This window comes from Desmodus rotundus, chromosome 7 (genome assembly GCF_022682495.2).
Source record: "Desmodus rotundus isolate HL8 chromosome 7, HLdesRot8A.1, whole genome shotgun sequence".
Lineage (NCBI taxonomy): Eukaryota > Metazoa > Chordata > Mammalia > Chiroptera > Phyllostomidae > Desmodus > Desmodus rotundus.
Genome location: NC_071393.1, coordinates 97,115,822 through 97,138,755, shown reverse-complemented (window position 1 = coordinate 97,138,755; position 22,934 = coordinate 97,115,822). Strand labels below are relative to the sequence as shown.

At 52.7% G+C, this 22,934-nt stretch overlaps 1 protein-coding gene across 1 annotated transcript in view; it reads left to right on the top strand.

Moving 5' to 3' along the window:
• Window positions 1-22,934, top strand: part of ITGA11 (integrin subunit alpha 11) — a 117,245-nt gene that overhangs the window by 67,019 nt on the left and 27,292 nt on the right. Inside the window, exons 8-14 of the mRNA XM_053929132.1 lie at window positions 3,670-3,814; window positions 4,639-4,804; window positions 6,135-6,205; window positions 16,801-16,945; window positions 18,725-18,873; window positions 21,878-22,018; window positions 22,295-22,498. Coding sequence (XP_053785107.1) covers window positions 3,670-3,814; window positions 4,639-4,804; window positions 6,135-6,205; window positions 16,801-16,945; window positions 18,725-18,873; window positions 21,878-22,018; window positions 22,295-22,498 — 1,021 coding nt within the window. The remainder of the gene's footprint in view (window positions 1-3,669; window positions 3,815-4,638; window positions 4,805-6,134; window positions 6,206-16,800; window positions 16,946-18,724; window positions 18,874-21,877; window positions 22,019-22,294; window positions 22,499-22,934) is intronic.

Below are 22,934 nucleotides of genomic sequence, written 5' to 3'. Positions count from 1 at the left end.
CTCACGCCGCTGAAATCAGTGCGTGATGCTAAAGGCACATCCCCAAGATCTTTCGAGTTGAGGCCCAAACTCCTAAGATGACTGTATCCATGGCATTTGGATTTTAAAGTGTAGATGTCACACCTGTGAATATGAGTTCTGCTACCGCAGTCCCGGTTCCTTATAATCCCACCTCGAACAGGGTGAGCCGATGTGTTTACCAGAATCCTGCAGTGTGAGAGCCATATGGTAGTAACGTGACTTCATGTGGTCAAAAGATTTTTTTTCCGACCTCATAACCCTTATGATTAAGTTATTGCTCCACTAACATATTTCTATTTGCTGCTAAAACTCACTTGAGCTTTTTCCATAAATGAGCATCCCTCCATGTGAAAATGGCCCTTGCTCACTCTCACGAGGAACAAGCCATATTTCTGTTTTGCCGTCATTGGGATGAGCCCCTGAGACCCCAGCAGCCAATTATGAAATGTCTCAGGCAACAGAGGAAAAGCCTGTGCCCTGTAGCTATGGCCTCCTCAGTGTAAGGCTAACTCCCCCATACAGGGAGGGAGCCCCCTGTTCTGGTCTCATTTCACAGCCCACCAACCCCAGGGCAATTGGAAGTATGTGACTCACCAGGTAGTTTGAACCATTGATGACTCAGGCAAGGACCAGAGCTACCGCTGCAGTGCACAACCTGCATTGCAAGTGACATTTGAAATCTGATCTTCCCCGACTGCCAAATTTGGGTCCAGATTATAGCCAGTGAAAGACTTTCTCTCCTCACTCATTTGTTCATGATGCACTTTTGCTGTGCATGTACAAAAACACAAAATCCAAGCGTGGACTTGAGGGGTTACAGAGATGATAGCCTGTGGCCCCGGCCCAACAGGGAAGCTCTGGTATCAGCCTAAATCAGTGAGGCTGAGAGGGGGAGGGATCCAAGGAGGGGGCTGGGGAGGACTGCCAAGATGGGTGGCATGTGACCTGTCCTAGGAAGACGCCAGGATACCAACAGGAGGAGGTGGAGAAAAGACAAGCCGCGGAAGACACTCCGCCCTGAGGAAGACAGAGGAGAGGGAAAGCTGAGGAGAGAGGAACATTTACATTCCGAGACACACTCCGACCACAGGCTGAAGTTCACATTGGGGGCTGGCGAGCCACAGAGCTGGGAAGATGGCTTGGAGCCCGGTTGTGAGGGTGGTGATGCTAGCTAAAACAAGCGAGCATGGCCACTGCAGGTTCTGAGGATAAGTGTGTTATCATGAGATGTGCCCATGAAAGTCAATCTGGCAGCCACGTAGGGCTGGGCTGCAGGCGCAGGGACAATACAGTGCGATTCCACCTTAGTTCAAGTGACTCTTTTTATTGAGCACCTGTTATGTGCCTCACACTGTTTTAGGCACTGGGATGGATCCGTGAACAAAACAGACAAATGCCCTGCCTTTGTGGAGCTGCCATTCTAGCGGGTGAGGCGGACAGTACATAAAGAAACAAAAAAATAATGATAAAATCTATGGGGAGAAATAGAGCATGGTCAAGGGGTCGAGCAAGTCGGAGAGGGCAGGTATTTAAGCAGCATTAACAGAGTCCACGGGGAAGGCTGCTCTGAGACTGACGTTCACCTGCAGGAGGGGAGGAAGTTGGCCAAACCAGTGCTGGGGGGAGCGTGTCAGGAGAGGGGGCAGCCTGGACCAAGGCACTAAGACAGGAGCATGCCTGGTGTTTCCAGGATCAGCAAAGAGCCCAATGTGGGTGGACAGGAGCGAGCAGAAGGAAGGGCTCGGAGGGATAATGGGACCAGATCATAACGGCTCTGGTGGGCCAGTGGCGGGACCTGGGGGAAAAGGCGGCCATCGCAGGTTTTGAGCAGGAAGGAAACATGGCGTGACCTTCTTTTCCACGGGGTCACTCTGGCTTCCAGGTTCATGGAAACTTGTGAGCATAAAGCTCTCACCGCTCTCCAGGAACTTATAATCTGATTTACAAAGGACCAGAGCCAAGTCTTTTGCACAATACAAAAATCACAATTCTAAATCCGATGACTCATGCCAGTGCTTACCCGATTACAGATTCACACAGATATTCCCACTTGTCCACTGCAGTACGTGGAAATAAGATCCTGAAATTGTTCTTGAATCCACGTATAATAAAACCTGCTTTGTCCCCACTACATATTTTTGCATGGAGTTTTGTTCCGGAGCCTGGCCCTCTAACGGTGTCATGGAAGCATCTAGAATCTCCTTTGAGGAAATAGCAAATTCTCCCTCCACTGGGTCAGACTTAAGCCCCAAATCTGCCCTAGACGTGTTGAGTGTGCCTCTGCCCCCTCTAGCCCACAGCTCACACTAAAATTAGAGGGTTTTTTAAGTCAGCATATCCAGAATATCATACACCTCCTAAGAGAATGGCAGATGGTCTGTTAACTGGTAGCTTGAAGATCCTGTGAACTAATCTAGCCTAAGTTTTGTGAATTCCTCAACATCCAAATCATGCACATCAGTGCATCAGCTTGCTGTGTAACAAGAGATACCTCTGGTCACCAAAGCCCTGGAGCTTGGAGACCAGCTTTCACCTCACATTGTGGAGCTTAAACCTGAGGGTCAGACCCACGAGGAATCACTGCAGAGTCTAAGGGTAACATTTGTTTTTAGATTGTTGCTGTCAAATTCTACCTGCTGGACCAGACTCTTGGGCCAGACCATGTCTGCCTTTCTCAGAACCTCACAGTCTAAAGGAGGGGGAGCCAAAGAGGCACCAGGAGCCAGTGATGGTTTAGGAGCCAATTTTCCACGCTCCGCAGGCAGGCTTCCAGCTGCAAGAGTCTTTCTGCAGCATCGGGGTCAGTGTGCCAGCCCCTCCCCCACCCCATCCCCTGGCTGGATCGCCTAACAGGCAGGCCAAGCGCCTGTTCCCAGCACTGAAAACAAAATAAAACATGAGAAGGAGGAATTATTTGCCGTAGAAATTGATATTTAATAGTTCCCAAATTAGAATCAGGTTGTCCTCATGGGAGAAATCAGAACTTTGTCAGGCCTCATTACTGGGTTTTCTGGATTAGTGATGTTTGGGTGTTAAGTTACCCTGACCCAGCACCTCTTCAGCACACAGGGAAGTGGTTCTCAAAGCTGGTGTTCATTAGAGCTTTCGAAAGAGACTGATGCCCAGGCCCCACCCGGAGATTCTGATTTCAAGAGTCTGGGTAGGGCTTAGACATCGTTAGTTAGTTAGTTAGTTAGTTAGTTAGTTAGTTAGTTGGTTAGTTAGCTGGTTAGTTAGTCAGTCAGTCAGTGTGTTTGTTCTTAACCCCCCAGATAATTCCAATGTGCACCTGGGTTTTTCAACCACCAACTTAGGGCCTCTGAAGTTCTCCACCTGACTCTGAACTCCCCTCCCAGGCCCACCCCACCCCCTCTATTTGCCCAAAACAGCATGATCAGGACCCTAAGGGGCTTTTTAAAGTCACTTGTTAAAGAAAGACAAGCAGATAGAGATCCATTCGAGTGGTCTGGGCATGTCAGCCCTGCTTCTTTGTAGTTTGAGGTCCCAAAACCTTCTGCGTTGCTGGAGATGGGAAGGGGGTGGGGGTTGGCCCTGGTTTCTGTGGCTGCTCCTCTAGGGGAACACCAGGGGCTGCCCCATCCCCATGTGCCTCTTATGACCCCCTCATCCCTCATGCTTGGGTTTTAGCTCAGAAGCTTTCCAGAAGGGTGGAAGGAAAGGGGCCAAGAAGGTGATGATTGTCATCACGGACGGGGAGTCCCACGACAGCCCGGACCTGGAGAAGGTGATCCAGCAAAGCGAGCGGGACAACGTGACCAGATACGCTGTGGCCGTGAGTTCTGTCCTGCCTGCCCTGCCCCCTCCCCGCCCCCGCCCACAGGCTGCCAGCTCTCTTATAGACCTTTACCATCAAACCCCTGGGGGACTCCAGGGGGGGTTCTGGACAGTAAACAAGCCTCTAGCCCCTCAGATGGGCCTCTCCTTGCCTTATCTTCTAAAGAGCAAGATGAGAATCTCCTGTCGGCACTGCCCAGGCCTATCCACAATAGGCCTGGGGTTTTTCCCTCATTTCTACAGTGGTTCTGAAACCTCAGAAAACTAGAAACCCTCCAGCCTCCCAACACCCAGAACCCCATCTTAGAACAGGGCCATCTCTGACCCCTACTACAGTCTGTTTCAAAATGCAAATGGGGCCAGGCGGTGAAAGATAAGTGCCATATGATCTCACCAATAAGTGGTACCTAATCAACAAATCAAAGAAGCAAGCAAAGTAGAACCAGAAACACAGAAATAAAGAACAAACTGACAGTGACTAGAGGGGAGGGGTGGGGAGAGGGTTATAATGGGGGAAACAAGGGGAAGGGGCAAGACAAGGAACATGTATAAAGGACCCATGGACAAAGACAATGGGGGGTGGGAATTGAAAGTGGAAGGCGAGGGTTGGGTAGGGTAGGGCAGAATAATGAGGGAAAATGGTAATTGAACAACAATAAAAATTTTTTTAAAAATGCAAATAGGACTTTGAGGACTACTCGTGTCTATGGAAGCAGTGACTCCAGCCCCCCCCCCTCCCCAGGCCCCAAGGTCAGGGGCCGCGGGTGTGAGGGAAAGTCTGCACTATGTCCTGGTTTGTTGCCCCGCCCTGTTCCCTGGCAGGTCCTGGGCTACTACAACCGCAGGGGGATCAATCCAGAAACTTTCCTAAATGAAATCAAATACATCGCCAGTGACCCCGATGACAAGCACTTCTTCAACGTGACCGATGAGGCGGCCCTGAAGGACATTGTCGACGCCCTGGGGGACAGGATCTTCAGTTTGGAAGGTGAGCGATTCATATAGAGAGGGGTCCACATTCCTGGGGTCACCTCAGGTAAAGACCTCAGGGTGAAATCCAGCCCGCAGAAGGAAATGGTTTTGCAGGAGTCCTCCCTTCACGGTCAATGCCAGCACTTGGGCGTTACTGTGCTGCACAGGAGGCTGTGTGCGCTCTACAAACAGCCCCGGGAGGTGGTTTTGCTGATCGCCTCCTCCTTTAGCTGCGGAGGAAACCGAAGCTCAAAGGAGCTGGGTGACTTACCAATGCACCCACAGCTTGAGAAGGAGCTGGGGTTTGAATGAGAGTCACCAGATTTAGCAAATAGAAAATACAGTCTTTGTGGCAGACTTATACGAAAGAAGATTCCTTGTTTGTCTGAAATGCAGTAACAGTGTCCTGTATTTTATCTGGCAACCCTACTTTGAACCCAGCTGGGCTGACTCCAGAGCCTGAAACACTCTATCTCTGCCTCCCACTCCACCAAAGTGCCTTTTGCAGGGTTCCTTCAGATTGCCTCTCTCCATTCGACTGAAACTCCAGCTTTGACTGGCCATATATTTGCACCAGGCATTGCAATAGAGGGCCCTTTCCATACTGCGCTTTGCCATGTGGGAGGATTGGCAAGAGGTGGAAAGCAGCATCCCAAAGCCTGAGCAGTCTGCAGAGCGTCGAAAATGATGAGCTCCAGACACAGGAGACAAAACACAGTCCTTGTGGACAAGGCTAAATAGAAAGTATGAACCTGAGTTTTGACACTCACACTAGAACTTAAATATCCAAATCAGTGTAGTTCTCCTCAAAATGATCGCCCTGGGTGACAAGAACATTGGCTCCATTGACAAGTTGAAGGGCCCTCTGTGGGGAGGGGCTTTCAGCACACAGGAAGTTTCTTGTGCACTTCTGGGGTGGAGCCAGTCTCCCTCCTGAGGGTCTGTCTGATGTTTGGGAATCACCCAGAGGCAGCTGGAACCAAGCATGGTGAATAAGAGGAGTGAACAAAGTAGGGAATTCCATTTCTTGCCCAAACTATTTCTTTCCATGCACTTCTCTGGATCCCTCCCCTATTTTGACCGTCTCCTGGTGGACATGCCCTGTGATATAAGTTGTCCCAAACCCTTTCCAGCAGGGAGTGGTCCACTAATCATAAACCCACACAACCACCTGCAAGGTGCTCGGTGCCTCCCTGGCAGGGTGCCTGCCATTTAGGGCAGATAAGGCCGCGCTCCGACTCAGGGCCCCTCTCATCTCCCTGAAGGTGCCCCCTGGGAAACCAATGCTGTGGATTAAGCTGCAAGTATACGTGGTACTAAGCCATCTTTCTGTCCCTCTGTCTTAGGCACCAACAAGAACGAAACTTCCTTCGGGCTGGAGATGTCACAGACGGGCTTCTCCTCTCACGTGGTGGAGGTAGGACCTGTCAGAGCCGCCCTCCCACATGCTCAGCGCTCTCGGTCATCCTCCTGCCTTTCCTGGGCTGTCTCTTATCTCCCTTCTCTTTTTCTTGGAGTCTCTCTGCCTCCCGTTTTCTGTGGCTGGAAGAGGGACATCAAGGTCTCCAACTTACAGTAAGTTGCCTCACCCTCCCTGTGCAGAGTGCTAATGGGGACATTTCCTTGAGGACCAATGGTCCCATTTAGTCCACGGGGTCTCGTGCAAAAGCCAGGCCAACATGGCAAAGCCAATTGCATGTGCTCTAATAGCTCCCCCACGTGACCGAGAAGGTCTGCATGTGCAGGGACACAGCCCTGCGTTGATGTCAGGAGAGTGGCCAGATGTGTCCCATGTGCTCTGGCGGGTGGCCCTCATGGTCCCCGTCTCCGTGCAAACTCAGCTTCAGATTACAGAGGTCCCAGGTGAGCGCTCAGTGTCACAAACAGCACGTCCAGTCTGGGGCTCTGGGTGGCAGACCCAGTGCCTCAGGCCATCACCCAGCCTCTACACACTTCACCTGGTTCTGATTCACAAGCTGCAGCTGAAACCTCACAGGATGGCCTGAGGGACAGAGGAAGTGCCACCAGTGAAAACGCTTTATAAACTGTTTGGGTTTAAGCCCTGCCTGGGAGTATACGTGCAGGGAGTGCCATGTGGGGAAAGCCTGGATGTGTCGGCTTCCGCACAAGCTCTCGTGGGCACACTTTGAACAGACACGTGTCCCAGAGGCGTGTGCGTGTTCTGCCCAACTGAGATGGAAAGGGCGGAACTCCTGTACCCAGTTTCCAGCCAAAGAAACGAAGTCACAGAACGGCTGAGTAGCCAGCGGAAGCGCTGTAAATGAGAGAAACACTCGCCCCAGCTCTTCCCCTGCACCAGGCAGGTGCTTGGTGAGAGAACGTGGACTCTTAGGGGTCCGGGTCAGAAATCCCAAGTCGGAGGGGCAGGCAGACGGGCGGAAATGCAGCTCAGGCTCAGCTTTTCCTGAGCAGCATCTAGGCAACCCCACGCTCACTTGGATATGCAAGACATGTGTGCAGCTGTCCCGTAACCCTAACAGTCAAGTTGTGTGCAGAGCACTCACCATTTTCCCAGGAAATTGGAATTTCTGCCCCCCACTTCATGCTCAAGAACAGTCCTGCCACGTCGGCAGGCTATAATAGTTACCCCGTTTGAGGCAGTCACAGCAAATCTTTCCAGTGCCTCCCCCATGTTGGGTCCTGTGGGATCCCACAGGGTGCAGAGGCGAGAGCCCCGCCCCCAAGGAGCTTGCAGTCTGAGGGTAAGGAGACGGCGCAAGGAGAGACGGGAGCATCGCTCCAACAGGTCAGGCAGCACCTCACGTGCTAGCCAGGACTAGCCCGGGTCTCCTAACTCTGGGAACACGGCTGATTAGGAACTTGAGCAAGGAAATCCAATTTAATTAAATCCAACAAGCTTTTGTCAAATGCAACTAAGGTACCAAAAGGAATCAGAATTTCCTGTTGCCACCAGGAGTCGGCCAACTTGCAAACAATCCGGAGCAGCCACCCTGAGCCTCGCAGGCAGGATAAGGGAAGGTAGCGGACGTCTCCTAGGCAAGAATGTGCAACTTCGGGAGGCCCGCATCCGCGGAGCTCATTGGGGGAACCACACGTACACACCTGCTTCTAATCAAGACAGTGTGTGACCCGGGTCTTACAGAAGGAAAGGCCCAAGCGGGGGGTGGGGGCCGTGTCAGGAAAGAATCTGGGGAGGGGCTGGCACTTGGGCAGGCCCCCGAGGACGAGGATTTCTGCAGCCATGCGTGCCCTGGCGTGAGGGACAGTGAGAGAGAGTTCATGTCCATTGTCCCCTTCCACAGTCATTTTTGAGCATCTCCCTATGTGTCAGGCTCTGTACCAGGAACTGAGGACATATAAATAGGTAAAGATGAAGGTAACAATTGGAACAACTATAATAGAATAAACAAGAATGTTTTTTAAAAAGATTAAGATAACATTTCAGCTGGCAGCAGCTCAAAATCTAATTGGGGAGATAGATTCTTAAATAATAAGTTCAGTCTCTTCCTTCTCATTCTGTGACCTGTGTATACCCAGAAATCAGGGAACCTGAAGAGAAGGGAAATTAAGATAAACTTCAGGTATTTGGGGGTGCTTGAGCTGAGTCCTGAAAAAGGCCCATGCAGCTCAGTGTGTGGAGCAAGGTGAGTCCTTGAGGACCTACAGGTTCCCCAGCTGCAGGGGGGAGACCAGGGCTCAGAGCCCCAGCTGGTTATTTAGGTCAAGGTCATGCACTGCCCTGTGCAGCTGCTCCTACACATCCAACTCTCTTTCTGTTGCCAGCCTCAGGGAGCAGGGTGCCTCTCCCCATCCTGTAGTATAGACCCCAGTTCTTCTATATCCCCATCTTGTTTTCAAGTGATAGGTGCCTGGAATTTTTTATGTGATAGGACTGTGAAAGAGAAGATGACTACATTTGGCTCTGAAACTCCTTAGTATAAAGAGGAAGGAAGGAAGGAAGGAAGGAAGGAAGGAAGGAAGGAAGGAAGGGAGGGAGGAAAGAGAAAGAAAAAGAAAAAGAGAAAAGGAAAGGGAGGGAAGGAACCCTTCCAAATCCAAAGAAATGCTGCGATTTGGTGGGCTGTCTGGTACTGTGACCAGCCATGGGGTTACTATTTGAGAGCACAGAGATTTTTTTCTTGCCAGCCATTGACGCCATCCTAATTGGCCACGGCCAGCCTGTCCCCGTGAGTCCAGCCCTACAGCTCTCAGGGTCGGTCAGATCTCTCTGGGGGTCGGGGGCAGGCATGTCCAGCCTTTTAGCTTTGCCCAGAGCAAGTCCTGAGCCCAAGGGGGTCCATCTCCTGGGCGAGCTCCCAGGCTTCATCTCCCCCAGCAGGGCTCCACGGTGGCGGCCTCACACAGCTGCTTCCTGCGAATGTGCTGAGGAGCCTTCAGCTGCCTGTTTAGTTTTGTCAGAGGAAAGGCCTCTAGTCCTGGGGGACGGACCCAGGAGGACATTCTCGAATGGCAGGGGGAAGGCCCAGTACCTCATCGCCCTGGCTAATGCCCTATGTCTAGCAAGGAAACCAACCTTTGAGTCAGGAAGGGTAAATGCTACAAGAGGAAGGAAGGGACCAGGGCCCAGAGTAGGAGAGGAGACCCCAAGACATCACCTGGCCACCCAAAGAGCTCAAGGCTCCAGACCACAGAAATTACATCCCACGCTGATGGCCAAAGATAGAGCCATTGGGGAAACTGAGAGAGCTGGAGCCAACCCAGGAAACTAGTATTAACTTACAAAAAGGGGAAAGAGAATATTCTGGAAATTACCCTCAGAAAGACCAGCTATGGATCCCTGGTCAAATTCTAGAATGGATTTTTTTAAGCCGGTTGTTTTATTAGCATTTGGAAAGCTGTCAGTGAAGGTCACTAAAGGCTGAAATAGCTTCTATCACTGCTGGCTGTCTGCTGAGGTGGTGAACTCCCCGTCAAGTTGGGTAATCAAGAAGAAGCTACCAGAAAGCTTACAGAAGGGATCCATACCTCCCAAGGGGACATAGACACTAACAGTCTATAATCTCCATGGGCCACAAGGGGAAGGTGTGGAGGAAGGAAGAGAACCATAAGTAATTGGTGCCCATTGGTGATTGGTGGACCGCTGGGGAGCTCCTGCCACACGAGGACTCAGCAAAGGGATTTCACACTAAACATCCTACACCGCAGTCCATAAATCTCTCTCCACAACAAAAGTTTACAGAAGGAAGCAGAGTTTTTAGGGTGGATCTGTCTACACAAAAACTTGGGTGACTCACCCCAAGATAAAAAGAGATCATTTTCCCTGTAACCTGCACGTGAGGCGCTGACGCCCTCCTGCCTGCTCAGCCTATGCGCTTCCACAGGCCCTCCTGGGTGGTGGGCTGGACAGCTAAGGCTCTCGGCTGTCACCTAAGGCTCTTAGTTGTTGAAGCCTTAAAGCTGTAATCTTTCCTAAGAGTCTTGCGTGTGAACCAGTTGTGCATATCTGATTTGACCCAAAGTGAAAGCAACTAATCCGCAATGGTGAGATGGCCTAGACCCCTCCTGAGCCCCCACACGCCTGAACGCTGGGTAGACTCTTCACCTGCCAGCTAGGGCAGGCAGTCAGGGCTGTCCATCAGGGCTGTCCATCAGGGCTGCCCATGGGCCCCTCCCACGAGGCCAGGACACGGTATGCTTATTCCAGATTATTTACAAGGTGACTCCTGGGGGCAGGAATCATTTCCAGGTCACTAGGACCCTCCTAAGTCCAGCTGTATGTCCTTGGGCTGTGCCCTGGTGCCCAGCACCCCACTCCTGGGCCTTGTTCTGGGAAACTCTGGGCAGAGGCCACCAACCCTCTGATCTTGAATGAGCAGTCAAGTGCAATGTGCCCCTTGCCCACCACAGCCCCTCCTCACTGCCCTGGCCACCAGCTTCTAGCAGCACACACGGTGAGGGGCTCCTCTCCCTAGAAATGTGGAGGACCCGTTTCTGGGTCTTTCCTACCCAACTCCATCTAAACATCCTGGCACGCATCCTTCCTTGGGCTCCACTTGGAGCTTGTTGAAAAGAAGTCTAATGCCAGAATCCAAGCAACCAAAGCATCATCCACCCTCTTAATATTTGCCTTACAAGGGGCTCTTGAGAATGCAGTCCTGCCCCCTCTACAGTCACCTTAAAGTGGCCACACAGGCACTAGGGAGCCCTGGGAGAGCCTGGGGGGAGGTAGCACTCAGTGCCCTCAAGGTGGTCGCACACAGGACCACCTGTGACCACCTCCGCTCGCCTCCACAGCCCTGCCTCTCCAATGCCAAGAAGAACTGCTGGCGCCTGTTATTCTAATTCCATTGCTGCCTGGCTCTGCAGCTGCAGACAAATCATTTAACCTCCCTGACCTTAGTCTTTGAATAGATGTCGGAAAAATTTTGTAGAATTGAATCCTGAGGCTTGGGACTGAAGTGTGCATTTTGAGACTTACGTAATAATCAATCAAGTAAAATTCTCCTAAAATCCCTTTCTAACTCCATTATGCACCCACCCCCTTTCTCAGTTGAGCCCCAGTGAGCTATCCTTGCCTGCACCTAAGCACCTCCCACGAGCTGATGGGAAGACTCATCTGTAGCACTAACTTGACTGCGAGATCTAATTCTTTGACTCCTGCCTCCTGGAAGTGCTTTCTGGATGAATTCGTCAGTGAGAAGAGCTCCTGTGTACCAAGCCCTTATTAGCTGCTGAGCACCTGCTAAGAATCAAAAATGCTAATTCTTACAACAGAATAGCTGAGGAAGCTGAAAGAGAAACCTGCCCAAGCTTACACAGCTAGAAGCTTTGGAGGAGGAGCTGGAAGTCTGGAATGTCTGTCTCCAGAGCGCACGCTCTAACACAAGGCCGGGAAGCTCAGCCTCGGCCCATTGACGATCCGGGCTGGATACTTCTTTTTTTTTTTTTTTTTTTTTTTTTTTTAAATATATTTATTGATTATGCTATTACAGTTGTCCCATTTCCCCCCCCACTCCACTCCATCCTGCCCACCCCCCTCCCTCCCACATTCCCCCCCCATAGTTCATGTCCATGGGTCATACTTATAAGTTCTTTGGCTTCTACATTTCCTACACTATTTTTACCCTCCCCCTGTCTATTTTCCACCTATCATCTATGCTACTTATTCTCTGTACCTTTACCCCCCTCTCCCCCTCCCACTCCCTTATTGACAACCCTCATGTTCTAGTTGTTTGCCTAGTTTGCTCTCGTTTTTGTTTTATGTGTGGTCGTTAATAACTGTGAGTTTGCTGTCATTTTTACTGTTCCTATTTTTGATCTTTTTCTTAGGTAACTCCCTTTAACATTTCATATAATAAGGGCTTGGTGATGATGAGCCTCTTCAACGTGACCTTATCTGAGAAGCACTTTATCCTCCCTTCCATTCTAAATGATAGCTTTGCTGGATACAGTAATCTTGGACGTAGGTCCTTGCGTTTAATCTTGGGTAATGTAATTATGATGTGTCTTGTTGTGTTCCTCCTTGGGTCCAGCTTCTTTGGGACTCTCTGAGCTTCCTGGACTTCCCGGAAGTCTATTTCCTTTGCCAGATCGGGGAAGTTCTCCATTATTTGTTCAAATAAGTTTTCAATTTTTTGTTCTTCCTCTTCTCCTTCTGGCACCCCTATAATTCGGATGTTGGAACGTTTCAAGGTGTCCTGGAGGTTCCTAAGCCTCTCCTCATTTTTCCAAGTTCTTGTTTCTTCATTCTTTTCTGGTTGAATGTTTGTTTCTTCCTTCTGGTCCATACCATTGATTTGAGTCCCAGTTTCCTTCGCATCACTATTGGTTCCCTGTACATTTTCCTTTGTTTCTCTTAGCATAGGCTTCATTTTTTCATCTGTTTTTCGAATAGATTCAACCAAGTCTGTGAGCATATTGATAACCAGTGCTTTGAACTGTGCATCCGATAGGTTGGCTATCTCTTCGTCGCTTAGTTGTATTTTTTCTGGAGCTTTGAAGTGTTCTGTCATTTGGGCCATTTTGTTTGTTTGTTTGTCTTGGCGCGTCTGTTACTTTAAGGGGCGGAGCCTTAGGTGTTCACCGGGGCGGGGTAATGCTGGTCGCTGCGCTGTGATGCTGTACATGGGGGCGGGGCCGAGAGGGAGCAATGGCGCCCGCTTCACTCTCCTCCAGATTTCAATCTTTCACTCCGCTACCCACAATCAAACTGGGCCCCTCTGGTGCTGGTTCCCGAGTAAGTGGGCCTGTGCACACTCTAGGCCCCTGTGGGTCTCTCCAACAACCTCTCCTGTGAGGCTGGGAGTCTCTCCTGCCGCCCCAACCCCCAGGGGCGCTTTCAATCAGAGGTTTGAGGCTTTATTTTCCCCGAGCTGGAGCCCTGGGTTGCGCAGCGGTCTGCTTCTCTGCCCGCCGTTCGTCCGGTTTATCTGTGGGCGAATGTGGTACCGCAGGGTGCTATCCGCCACTCTGCCTGCCCCACTCTCTGCCACTCTGGGTCCGGCCCTCTGGGTTTATCTGTGCAAATGTGGGACCGCAGGGTCTGCTAGTGCTCGGACTGCCTGCGCCATTTGTCCCACACTCCGCCAGTCTCAGTCCCGCCACAGCCACGCGAGTCCTCTCCACCCCAGTGCCGTCTCCGCCCCTCCTACCAGTCTGGATGAATGATTATTTTCTGTTTCCTTGGTGTTGGTCCCCCTTGCTGTTCGATTCTCTGTCAGTTCTGGTTGTGCGAGGAGGCGCAGTGTGTCTACCTACGCCGCCATCTTGGTTCTCCCCGGGCTGGATACTTCTATGCTGTGGGCCGTGCTGTGCTCGGTAGGTGTTCAGCAGCACCCCTGGCCTCTACCCGCCAGATGCCATAGCAACCCCAACACCACCCACATATGTGACAACCAAAACTCTTTTCAGGCATTGCCAAATGTTGCCTGGGGGCTAAACAACCCCCAGATGGGAACCACTTCCCTAGGTGACACTGCTCCCAGGGCTGGGGATGCGTCCCAGCCCAGCTGGGAACATGGGCGTCTGGAGCATGGAGCTTGGGGAGATAGGGCCATAGCCCTGGGAGCACTCAGCTCATCTGGGAAGGCAAGGCTGCTGCAGAGGCCAGGTCAGAGGGCAGGGAAGAGCAGAGCTGGCAGGACCTGACAGTGGGCACCGTGCTCAGGCGAAGACAGGTGTAGGTCCTCCTCAGGGAGGACACAGATGGGGCCTCATGCCTTCTGAGGGCTGCCAAGTCTGCATTGTTTTTGCACTGAGCACCAGGAAAGTCAGTGTGTGCCAAGGGCCCATCTGTGCAAGGGCACCCAGGCACACCCTGCTGATGTCCAGTGGGAGCCCATGGGGCCCCATAGGAAAGGAGACCACAAATCAGGGAGCAGGTGCAGACCTGGAGTGGGAGACCTGCTGCTTGTTTCCAGCCGGGCCTGCAGGCCTGGCTTCCTCTCTCAAGACTTTGGCCACACGCTTCGAGATCTTCTCCAAACTCCAAATGCCTGGGCTCCCACAGCTGGGAAAAAATGATGACATAGTGAAGTTGGCTCTGGTGGCCTTCGCTTATGCTCTCAGCCAGCCCCCTCCTCACGGTACACTTGTCCTCAGCGGGGCTCTCCCAGCCCCCAGCAGACCCCTCCCCAAAGGGCCTCCCACTGAGACCACAGCCTGAAGCTATTACCAGAGTAAAATGGCATAAGGTGAGAGCCTGTGAGCTGTCCCCCAACCCCGTGCTGCCAGGACCAGAAGCCCCCCGGAATCCCCAAGCTCCACATGTGCTGAGTCAGCGCCAGGTTCCCCATCGGAATCCCAGGCGCTGAGCTGAGCCCGCCCTTCTCAGAACATCTCAGAGGACTCCAGTCATCTACAAAGCCAAAAATTCATCTTCAAAGTTTCTCCATGAAGCCAAAAAGCCTGATCTGTAGTTGCAAACTTGAACTCAGCAGGCAGAGAGAGGAAGGAAAGGAAGAGAGAGAGCCGAAGCCCAAACACTGCACCACCACCCCACCACCCCACCCCCGCCCCAGAGCAGAGCTCAGATGGAAAGCTGGAAGCAGGACCCAGAGGCCTCTGGGAAGCAGATGGGTGTTTTCTCTTCTCCTCAACCCACCTCCCTGATCGAAGTCCTAGCTCTGCTTCTGACTTGCTGTGTGACCTCAAGCAAGTCCCTTTCCTTCTCTGAACTTCAGATGCTCATTTGTCAAGTATAGATAATGACATCTGTCCTTCTGGCCTCACACAAATGGGTCACTGGATGAGAAAGTGTTCTGAAAAGAATGGAGCACACCCAAGTTCGGCAATGTTGGCTGTGACTTTGTGGGCAGAGAGTCCTGGAGCACCTGGCCCCCTGCTCATGGCTCCCGTGGATCATCAGACTCCCCCCAGGCTGAGGCTGGACCAGAGTAGGAGGAAGAAAGCTAATCAGAAAGCATGACGTTAACCACCACCCAGCGCATTAGCCTCTCCCCAGACCAGTTTATTTATAGTCTTGAAATCACTGTCGGAACGGTCCATTCTACCTCTAGAACGTTCGGATTTTCAACCCTTTGATAAGATCAACTTTACTCTTTAAAGTGACACCTTGCAAATGAGAAAAGAAAGCTCTGCTTAGGGTTCACAATCTTGTCCCCTCCTCTGCCGCCAACGACCCTAGTGCAGGAAGACCCTGCCTGTGTGTTTAGTTGGCTCTGACTGTCCCAAGGCCAGAATCACATTTTTCTATTGGTACCATTGCTTTGAGGGGAAGAGGGAATCGAGTGCCTCGGGCCCCAAGAGGTGGGGGAACCTCAGATCCATCCAATGAGCCGGGCTTAGGGAAGCTCAGTGGGAGAAAGGTGACTTCACCAGCTAGTGCTTGACCAGCCCAAAGCTGCTTCCCCACCCTTCAGCCCCAATCACCAGCATAACCTGGGAAGGCAGCTCCTCCCTGCTTCCACCACCCTTCTAGTCCCTCATTGCCCCTATTCACTTCTCTTCCTTTCCCAAGTGCTTGCTGTTTGTCTCCCTGTACCCACTAGTTCCTTGGATTGGTGAAGGAGGTGGGACGGTAGTGGATAGGGTGAGGTGCAGCCTAGAGTTCGAGCAGGCCCAGCCCTCAGAAAAGGACCCTGGACTCAATCACATGGAGACGTCACTTCCAGGAGTCAGAGCATCCTGTCTTCCTGCCCAAGAATGGCAGCATCCACTTACCTTACAGCTAGTGACAAGCTCTGTCCTCGGGGTGCTGGTGGTCATGGGTGGCCTTGGTTCATCTGTCCAGCATCTTGAACCACTCTGCCCCCTCTCACTCACTGTTCCAGAACCATCGAACAGCCTTCGGTTCCTTAAAACCAAAGGCTCTAAACTCTCTCCAGCCCCAGGACCTTTGCACAAGTTGTCCCCACTCCCTCCCAGTGTCTGGGTAAGCATCGCTTGTTCAAAACGCTTTTGCTGACCTCCATCTCACTCTAAGTTAAACCTCACTGAGGCACCCCTCATCACATTTATCCCAGTTTGCAACCGTTACATTTATCTGTGTGTTCGTTCATTTAGGATCTTTGAGCTCCATGAGGTGTCTAGCAAAAAGTAAACACTCAGTGAATTTTTACTTAAAAAAATGAAGAAATAGGATTTACACACAGGGAAGCAACTCAGACACTACAAAGGAATGTGGAAGGAGGCCAAGTGCGAGGGCACAGCTTAAAGGAGTGTCAGAAGGAAGGAACAGTGACAAGAGATTTCCTGGAGGGGTTCTGAAGGCCAAAGACTAATGGAGGTTTGGTCGTGGATTTGGAGTTTCTTTCTAGAACATTCTTTCTCTCCTAAGATCCCAACCTTGGGATTTGCTTGACCTGTTTTGCTCTAAGGATGAGTTGAGGCAAAAATGCCTGTGTGTTAAGTTGGCTCTGAACAAGGAATGAGTCTTTGACTCATTTAAAAACCAAAGATGCCGGCTACAAGTTGGGCTATTAAATATGAATCCAGGACAAGGTGCCCAGGGTGGCTGGCAGATGCCTCATGGTGCAGGACCCAGTGCGGCTTCCCAGAGAGGGGCACCTGGGGGGCAAGAGCTGATGCGTGTCCCCTCCCCAATGCCAGGATGGAATTCTGCTGGGAGCCGTCGGTGCCTATGACTGGAATGGAGCTGTGCTGAAGGAGACCAGTGGTGGGAAGGTCATTCCTCTCCGAGAGTCCTACCTGAAGGAGTTCCCAGAGGAGCTCAAGAACCATGGCGCATATCTGGGTGAGAGCCAGAGTGAGGGCGGGTGAAGGGCAGTGGGCAGGGAGGGGGGCCGGGGGGCCAGAACTCACCCACACATGACATGAGCGTCCGGTGCTGATTCAAGCACCAGTCAGGGCCATCACCTCCTCAGACTGGTGCCCACCATGCCCGGCAAGTAAGTAGGTAGAATACATGACAAGCCATGCACTTCTACCTGAAACGTGCCCCAGGGATTGCTTCTAGACACTCCCCTTCCTCCCAGAAGACCCTGGTGGGTAGAGCCAGGCCGCAGGCCCCTCATGAAGTCCAGCTGTCTGGTCTTAACCGCAGTCACCACCTTGGGTGCGTAGGGAAGATCCCCTCCCTATGTGCCCCAAGAGAGAAGGGGCATGGAGGAAGGGGACTGGGAGGCCAGGCTCTCTGCCTGCACACTGAGGAAGCTGTATGGCCTTCTGGCCCAGGTCTGCTTATCAGGCCTTCAGGGAGGCTAGTTCAGCTTTCAGGGTGGCCCTGCCTGCTGGCCAAAGAGCCACGTGGAAACTGAAGCCACCGCCAATAGACTGATGGAAGCAGGAAGTTCTCAACGTTGCTTGGAGTTTTGGGGGTCAGCCCACGCCTGTTCCACCACAGTTGGCCCCCAGGCCCCTCCCACCACCACCCATCCCTCCTAGGGTGGAAGTCCAAAAGGTCAGGGCCTACTGGAAACATTCCCAGTAGTGAGGATTCCCAGTAATCCTCAGTGGAGGGTTCAGCTCAGAAGCAGTCTCTGCCCCACACACAAGGCCCTACCCTACCCTCTACAGGTATCTATGGTTGTGCTAAATACACAGCCACGTTGGTGACCCCCATGCAATGTCCTGGCATTTCCTAACCTTTCAAGCCTCATTTCCCAGAACACACTTCGAAGAGTCAAAAAATGTGTGTCTGGAACCAAAGTAGACACCCTGCTGCTCCCATGCTCCTGGCCACTGAATCAGCTCGTCTGTGTCTCCTGTAGCCACTCTGGAGCCAACCGGCAGGACCCGAGTGACAGTGTTACACACACATGCACACGTGGCAGAAAGAGACATCCACTCCCCAGAAACGGCCCAGGCACTGCCAACAGGCCCGACACCTTCTAAAAACTGGGGTCCATCCCAGATCGTGTGGCAGGACAGTGGAACTCTCGGCTTGCACACCTGCCCCACTTTCAGGAGAGTTGCCTGAAGGTGCTACACACTTGCCTTCCAGATGCTGGGTGGGCAACTTGAGAGTCTCAACGATCGAGCGATGCCATCCTGAGAACACAGATTGGCGCCTTTCCAAAGAGCCCCTGGGTTTCCCTCTCTTCCTCTTTTGCGTGGCGTATGCGTGGCCTGAGAGAAGCCTGGGAGTTCCCTCCTTTAAGTCTGCAAAGCTTTGGGGCTGCGAGAATCCCTGAGACCCTTACACCCACACAGACAACACTGATTTTCTTGAGCCACTTAGCAGGGGCTTATGGGAATGAGGAGGACACCGTTTGGTCCCCAAGAGACACTTGGTGGGGGTCAAACACCAAGCCTGCAGGTGAAGGAGGGGCTGTGTACATTCCAGGTCAGCTATGCCTTTTAGTGGTCCCACCTGGCTTCCTTTATTCCTCCAACTGGGGCATGGGGTACAGGCCTGGGAATGACTGCCCTGCGTTATCGCATCTGCCCAGCCTGCCCTGAATGCACTCCCTGTACCAGCCTGCACTCCAGCACAGCTGAGCCATTCGGGGGGCCCTGGCAAGGCCTGCTGAGCACATGGGGCCAGAGACCAGCCTGTTTCCTCCTGTGGCAGGGTACACAGTCACATCGGTCGTGTCCTCCAGGCAGGGGCGGGTGTACGTGGCTGGAGCCCCCCGGTTCAACCACACGGGCAAAGCCATCCTGTTCACCATGCACAACAACCGGAGTCTCACCATCCACCAGGCCCTGCAGGGCGAGCAGGTAACAAAGGGGGAGTTTTGGGGTGGGGGGCAAAGGAGGCTGGACAAATGGGAAAGGCTGGGCTGGAGGAGTCTCTGGAGGCCATCTCTTCCCTCTCAGTAGGATGATCCCAGGCCCACGAACATCTTTTCTGGTTGGGGGACATATATCTCCTTCACACCAGCCTTGCAGCTGGACCCCCCATCCCCAGAGAACCAGGCCCTGGTCCCTGCCACAGCAAGGAGAAGCTGGAGAACTTGCTCATCTCCATTTCTCAGACCTCTGCCCCTGACTGCCAGCTTCTCCCTGGTCATGGCTAGAGGCCACATCCAGATTAAGGCCTGGGCTACGAGGGTGTCTGAGGGGCAGTCATGTTCCCAAGCCACCTTCTTGCTGCCAGGAATTGTGCATCCACACACTCAATGCCCCATAGGTTCGCCAAGGCGCCAACTTCTTCCCTTTTCCTGGAACGATAACAATGCAGAATGGTACCTTGGCCAACGCCACTGCCCCACCGGGGATGTGGTGGGCAACCAGACTGCGCTGCTAAGAGTCTCGTGTTGGGTGGTCCTGAATGCAAATTAGAAAGCTGTGATAGAGTCATTGGTGGTGAAAAGTCCAGAAAACAGAAAAGTCATTTCAACAGCTTAGGAAAACTGTGGTCCTAAGAAGCAACATAGCTTTTCCAAGGTTATAGAGTGGATTCATGGCCAGGTCAAGTTCAGAATCCAGGACTCTTGATGGGGCTGTCTGCGTTATGCCACCTCCTGACTCCCAACAATCCCCAAATCAGGCCTCGGCCCCTTCTGACTGGCAGCACCCAGCATCCATGGCACCTTGGCCTAGCTGGGCCCTGTCCTGGTCCTGGCTGTCATTCCCAGCTCCCCGCCCCCAACCAGTTCTCCAGAGCCTGGGAACAGCCCTATCTCCTGCCTCATCGGCTGTGCTTGGCCTGTCCCCATGAGGACAAGCTCCTCACTGGGTCTAACCTAAACCCCTCCAGCCATAGGAAGCCATCATTCCATGGGGGACCCAGGGCACTGCTCTTCCCTCGGCCTCTACCCTCCCCATGCACAGTCCCCCCAGGGAATCCAAGGCTAGACTTTGAGAGCTGGAGGGAATTTGCTGATGAATTTATGACAATTTATGCCCAGCCCCACCTCCAGCATCCGAAGGAGAAACCGCAGTGCTGAAGGCAGCTAAATTAAGTGGATTCTAACTCACCATGACCCACATAGCTGAGGCCACATATTTGGACAGTCTCCCTCCCTCCCCCCTTACTTGCTGTCTGCCTCTTAATTGCTTTAGGCAAGCACATCACTCCCCCATCTAGTGCTTATGATTTTTTTCCTCCCTCTTCTGTATTTTTATCTTTCTCTTCAGTGAAAAGCTCTTCGTGCTTCTGAAAGCACCCTAAGCCCGGAGATGACTAGGGGAGGGAGAGTCAGGGCTCAGGTGTCAGACAGACCGAGTACCAGCCCAGTTGGGCCATGACCAGCCTTCTGACCTTGGGCAAGTGACTCAGATTCACTGTTCAGTCCCTTCCCTCTAAGATGAGGACCGTGAGGCTCACGAGTGCTGATCCGAGGCTGTAAAGCATGTCATGCAGGGCCCGGCCCTGGGCATGGCTCCTTCCCTTTCTTGGGTGACCACTGATCCAATGAGCATTTACTGAGTGCCTCCTGCATGCCAGGTGGGGCCCGGCCTGCAGAGGACCCAGCAGACACAGCACCCACCCTCATAAGGCACCTGTGGAGAGAGTGGCCTGAGGGATGGCAGACACTCACGGGGAGGGAAGAAAGGAGAGAAGTGCCAACAAGAAAAAAGTCTGTGCCAAGGGAAGCCTGGAACCTAGCCAGGGCCCAGGCCGTTGGGAGAAGAGAAATCACTGGGTGTGGCAGGAGAGGGTCTGGGAGCCAGACGTGGGGGCCGAAGGCTGGGGCAGGAGGGAGGGAGTTGGGTCCAGCAGGGTCACGCTGCAGAGTTTGGACTTTGTCCCAAAATCAAGGAAGCAACATGGTCAGCAGCTAGGAGGCCACTCTGGCTGCCCCTGGGGGTGGGCTGGAGGGGCTGGCCTATGGGCAGGGAGGCCTTTGGATGGGGCCTGACCGGGGGAGGAGGCAGCAGAGGAGGGAAATAGAGGGATCGGGGCCATGTTTGGCAAACCCCAGGCAGGACTCCCTGGGAGACTGTGGGATGGAGAGGGTAAGGTAAAGGGTGGAGCCAGGGGGACCCTCCGTTGAGTGGGTGGGCGGCGCCCTCACCGAAGTAGGGAGTGTGGCACCCAGTGTGGGAGAAGAACCCAGTGAGTCCTCAAATGCTGCAAAGAAATCACAATTCACCCTACAAGGTGCTACTCCCATAGTTATTTGTGACATTAGAAACCGAACCAGCTAAATGTTCAACAATAGAGGACTGATTAAACACACTTGGCACAGGTGTGATTTTGAATATTATAGAATCACCAGCCATTGTGTAGTAGGAAAAAATCAATAAAAGCTCATGACCTGCCAGTATGTAAACTGTGTGTGTGTATGTATATGTGTACAGTATGATCCAGATTGGAAAAGAAAACACAGGCACACACACAAACAGGGCACGCGCTCTAGAGAAAACAGACTAGAAGAAAATACACCACAACGGTCATAGTAGGTGGATGTTTGGACAATGGGTGACTTTTATTTTCTTTACACATTTTTTCATATGCTCGTTTTTTTGCCATTATAATGCATCAATTACAAACCAAGTAAGTGGCAATTGATAAAACTGAATAATAGAAAGAAAGAGGGTGGGGGTGGAGATGGCTAACAGAGGGGGAAAGAGGGGAAGGAAGGAAACTGATGGGGCGAGTCCACTCCTTGCTGGGGTAGGGGGGCGAGTGAGAGGCATGGGAGGGGGAGGACCTCCTAGTTCGTTCACCACCCCAAATCCCAAGTCAAAAGCTGTCATTGGCTCGCCTGCGCCGGCAAGGCGGGGCCTGTCTGCAACCCAGCCCCACGGCCCTCTTCCCGTCCCTGTGCCGCAGATAGGCTCTTACTACGGGAGCGAGATCACCTCGGTGGACACCGATGGGGACGGCGTGACTGATGTCCTGCTGGTGGGCGCCCCCATGTACTTCAGCGAGGGCCGAGAGCGAGGCAGGGTGTATGTCTACAGCCTGAGACAGGTACTGCGGTGTGCAGCTGGCAGCCTCCCAGGGGCACCTAGTCCCTGCCTTCACTCCCTCATCCACGAGGGAAACTGAGTCACAAGAGAGGCCAGCACCTGCCTACTGAGCCAGGCAGGGGAGGCTGGGAAGCTCCTCTCTCACTGGGCTTCTGTGGCCAGAGAGGGGATGCTGGGGAAGGTGGGGTGGAGCGAGGATGCTGCGGGCCAGAGTGGATGGTGACCCTGAGGGCCCTTGCCGAGTCCCCCTGAGTCTCTTCCTGGCCCGGTTTTACAGAACCGGTTTGTTTACAACGGAACACTGAAGGATTCCCACAGTTACCAGAATGCCCGGTTCGGGTCCTCCATCGTCTCGGTGCGGGATCTCAATCAAGATTCCTACAGCGACGTGGTGGTGGGAGCACCTTTGGAGGACAACCATGAAGGCGCCATCTACATCTTCCACGGCCTCCGAGGCAGCCTCCTAAAGACGCCAAAGCAGGTAGCGCCAATGGGCGGAGCTGGGACCTAGAGTCCTTGTAGCTTGGGCTCGGCCTTTGGGTTCAGGATTGTCCTGTGTCCTCGCCCAGGAAAGGGTTCCCATCTCCTAGCTCTACTTGCCTTGTGTCGAAGCTATAAAATGGGTACATTTTTCTTCAGGAAAAATGGGCACCCTCTCCCTGCTGACAGCAACAACAGAGCCCCAAGGGCCCGAACCTCACCCCGCCACGTGCGTTCATGCACTTGACCACAGCAGAGAACTATCCGGGCTCGCTCTTCTCCAGAAATGCCTCATGCTGGACCCCTTGCTCCCCTCAAAAGTGACCCATCCCAAGTCCGATCCCCTCAGGGTTATTATCTTTGTTCAAAATGTTATTAGTAAGATAGTCAGCATACCACAGTTAGAGATACTAATTGGGTTACCTGCCAGGTAACAT